Below are 4,298 nucleotides of genomic sequence, written 5' to 3' on the forward strand. Positions count from 1 at the left end.
GTGGCTCTATGTGGGGTAGGGGAAGGGGGACTGGGGGACTCACTTGCTTTATCTAATTTGGGTCTTATAACAAGCTGGTGAAATTCTACAATATTCCTATTATCTAGATGAGGACACCAAGTCTTAAAGATACTAAAGAACTTGTTTAAGATCTCACCAAGAGAAGAAGCATGAAGAATCACACTTAGTCTTCCCAATTCCAAATACAGACTGGGGAATGGCTGAAGGTCTAGGCCTATCGGCCCCCAGGCTGGTCATTGACTGCTACTTGAAAATATGCAGAAGGCTAAATGCCAAAGAGGGTGGACTTGCCCTTCTGGATGGCCTTGAGAGGCAGTAGGGGGGCGTGCTTTACAGGCCCAGGGCCAGCTGGCACTACAAGAACCCTAACAATAAGCACACCTGAAGGTGGGGCAGAGGTGACAGGGGCTGGTACCAGGGTCTAGCTGTCTTCCAAGGAGACATAGGAAGCGAAGTCAGGGAGGAAAACATGTGTGGGAGGCAGAAACAGAGGGGAGAGGAAGAGCTGAGGTGGTGAGTGCACCTGCTCTCGCCACTGCTGCCCCATGGTTTCCCTGTGGTGGAGTGAAAATAAGCACATGTGGCCCCCTGATATCAGGGAATCCAGTGATTTATAAACGGAAACACGTGGCAAGGTTAAAGGCTCCTAGGGTGATTTTGAATGAGACCCAGTGAGAACCATTCATCCCTGACTCCCATCAGGAAGAGGGGCCGGCAGAAATAATCTGAAAGAATGGGAGCCCTGGCCTTTCAAATCCTCCTCAGCTTCCAGGGGGGATGTGGCCTTCAGACGGTGCTCAATAAACATTTCTTGGACTATTTGGTTCCAGTCCCATTGGGAGCCAGTACTGGGCTAGCCACAGTTGTACTTTGTCCCCCCAGGTCCTCCCTACCGTGTGTGAAATATCACTGATCCTGGTGACAATTGTCTTGATGAGGGTTTTGGTGTCATCCTGGACTTTTTGGATGGGCACAGCATGGACGTAGGACAGGTAGGGCCAAAGCCACAGGAATTGGCACAGGGATCCACAGCGCATTTTCCTTCCTGGGATGTGCTTCTTGGGCCTAAAAACAGAAGGAACCACATGTTGCAAGGGGCTGGTATCAGAATATAGTGTTCTGCCCAGATCACAGAACATGCGTGAAATGGAAGCTTTGCTTTCTGCCCTGGCTTCCAGCTCCTCAAAGTCAGAGACAAGTCACAATCTAGACATGTGGGAATGAAATGCATCTCCTTGGGAAGAAGATTATGGCCTGGTCCATAAAACTGCCAGGAGAGCACAGAGCAGTGAGACGGGCTGTGATCAAAGGGATGTGGGGTGGGGGGCAATGAGGGCTTTACTGTGCACTTCAAGGGAAAGAGAGCAGACTGTGAAGGTTTGAATCCAGTCATTTACTCACTATAACTTTAAGAATATCACATAACCACCAAAAAACCTGACTCCACCTTCATCTCTTTAATATCCCCCGGCTTTTATGAGGACCAAATTAGATAATGCCTATGAAAGAGCTGAAAGGTGTGGTGAGATGGGCTCTCTCCACACTCTTACTCATCCTCTCCATTACTCTCTCCCAGCAGCCTGCTGACACTCTGCGCTGGCCTCTACCACTGGGAGCCTGAATCCCACCAGCACTCACCAATCATCATTAGATGGTCTGACATATCACCAGGCACCAAGGATACAATGGTGAATGATGGATGCTCTCTACCCTCAGGGAGCTTACAGACAAATATTCTAATACAGGAAGAAAGAGCTTTGCAAGAAGGGCAAGAAACCACCTGAGCAGCACAAAAAGGGCTCACTGGAAAAAGTGTCACCTGAGCTGGGTATTAAAGACTGAGGAGAGGTTAGCACAAGTAGAAACTGGTTATCATGAGAGGTTAAGAAATAGGTGAGTGCAAAGTCACAGAGGCAGGAGCAAGCATAACGCATTCACCCAGAATGTGTGCAATTTTCAGAGTCTTGGAACCACAAATTCTAAAATTAATTATATGCAGATCTTGATTAAGCAGCAAAGTTTTAATGAGATACATGAGAGAAAATATAATAAAGGTAAGTATATGCGAGTCTGTGACTAATGATCCATGCTAAGTATGTGTGTATGAGCCTGAAATAATAATAAAATGTAGGTAAATATTATTACGAAGGTTCTGGAGATGGTAGTAAAGTTAATCTCTGCTTTTTGTGTTCTTCCCCATCTGGGTTTTGATGAAAACAGGTAATACATTTTCTGTCCCTAGGTGGCAATATTAGAATCCATTTTCTGGCAATATCATATAAACAAGGAGTCTGTTTACAGATTATTTATAATGTTTGATCGATGGCATTTGTTAAAAATCTGAATCTTACAGAAGAGAAAAAAAATGAGACTCAGGAAGATAAGTTAACTGTGGCAGAGCCAAGATCCAGACCCAGGGCTGCCTGACCCAGACAGGCAGGTACGCTCCCAACTCCACCCCCACCACCTTCTCCCAGGCTTTAAGGAAAAGCCCAAATTACAAACCACCTCAATTCCCAGCCCAAGGCAGCTCCTGCAAACATGGCACTTGGAAACAAATACCCTGCTCTAGGATGAAGCTATGACATTTGACCCCCACGTTTTTTGTGCATTTTGTCTTTCTTACAAAAGTAAAACTTCCTCTATTAACTACTTGTTACCTGAGTAATGCACCACGTGTTTGTGGAACAGTGTTAAATAGTGCTGATCCCTAGCATGACCCCAGGAAACCCTAGCAAAGGCTGGAGGTTGTAGTGGTTAGGCCCCAGAGCTCAGCCCCAGACTCTGTCTTCATTAGCTGAGTGTCTCTGGGTGAGATAATTTAACTTCCCTAAAGCATCGGTTCCCCATCAGTAAGGTGGAGCCAATGCCACTACCTGGCTCAAAGAGTAAATGAGATGAACACCTGATGCCCCTGTGCACAGTGTGTGTGTCCAGCACAGGGGGTGGGGAGTACATGCTGGCTTCTTTACCATTATTATAATTTTCCGGGCAGGGCTTGAAACGCTCAGGCAACAGTGCCTACAGCCAACTCTGAATCTAGCATCTGGCCCACTGCCCCCCACAGGCCATCTCAACAGGGTATTTCTGGGTCTTCCCCCTACCCCAACACCCCCACCAAGGTACAAATTGGAGCTGAATCCTTTTCTAAGATTCATGTGTTAATGGCACCTTCCTTCCCAAGAGAATTTATTACCAGATTAATTCTGGTCATAGTCACTCTCACATAATGACTACCCCCTGAAACCTAAATGGAAAAACAGTTTACAAGCCACTGCCATCACCACTGGTAATATGCTTCAGTGGGTAATGAAAATAAATTGCACTTCCCTGAAAATATGGCAATGAGCTGGGACTCAGTAAGTCTGCCTAAGAGGAGAGGCCAGGTGTAGGGGAGACGTATGGTGGCTGCAGAGAGAGCTGGTAATGGGTCTATCTGAGATCAGAGTGCTGGCGAGAACCTGCCCCACCAACCTACACACACACATGCTCATGCACACACTCACCCCCCCCACACACACACGCACGCACACAATACAGGATGCCCTTTCAGTAGAGGCTGCCAGTTGTCCCCAATAGCTACTCTACCCTTCTTCCCCACCAGTAGAAAATCCCACATCTTAGGCAAGCCTGCAGCCATCCAGAATAAATACTATACTTCTCAGCTTCTCCCAACTACATATGGTCATGAAACTAAACTCTGGCCCATTAAACACAGATCACCATACCAGGCGGCAGCTCTCAGGACCCTGTCATGGGCCTCTGCCTCTTCCTTTTACATCCTTTCCTGCATTCTGCTGCCTGAAACATGAGTGTGATCACTGGCATTCTAGTATCAGCTTGGACCAGGAGGATGAAGCCCTCACAACAGAGCCTGGAGTCACAGGAGCCTGGGTTCCTGAGGGCCTCTGGAAGCAGAGATTCCACGCTGATCTTGGACAGAGTACCTAATTCTGGACACGTGCTGTATCGTTCTTTCAGGGTGCAGCTAAATGTAGCTGAATTTAATTAAAATTGACTTAATGCATCTCTACATAAACATCAGAAAAAAATGGATATCAAGTCTTCCTTGGTTCACCTGAATCTCAGTACTGGAGTGGGACCTGGCTGTGGCTGATAAGGCAAGGCAGAACATCTAGGAAGAGCTGGGTGGAGGGACCAGGAGAGGAGGGAGAATTGAAGGCAGCAAATGCAGCGTCATCTGGCACAGTGCCTGAGATATCACGATTGCTCAATATAGGTCTGGTGGCTGGCTGTTCATTGACCGCAGGGGATGG

General features: G+C 47.2%; 1 protein-coding gene across 2 annotated transcripts in view; it reads right to left on the reverse strand.

Annotated features, from left to right (window-relative positions):
- LEP (leptin) overlaps positions 1–1,082 on the reverse strand; it is a 2,759-nt gene extending 1,677 nt beyond the window's left edge. Inside the window, exon 1 of one of the 2 annotated variants that reach the window (XM_003789761.1) lies at positions 915–1,082. In XM_003789761.1, the coding sequence (XP_003789809.1) occupies positions 915–1,058 (144 nt within the window). In that variant the 5' untranslated portion in view covers positions 1,059–1,082. The remainder of the gene's footprint in view (positions 1–914) is intronic. The other variant, XM_012805146.1, reaches the window with a different exon arrangement.
- Between the last annotated feature and the right edge of the window lie 3,216 nt (positions 1,083–4,298).

Source organism: Otolemur garnettii, unplaced genomic scaffold (genome assembly GCF_000181295.1).
Source record: "Otolemur garnettii isolate 467f Iridium unplaced genomic scaffold, OtoGar3 scaffold00037, whole genome shotgun sequence".
Lineage (NCBI taxonomy): Eukaryota > Metazoa > Chordata > Mammalia > Primates > Galagidae > Otolemur > Otolemur garnettii.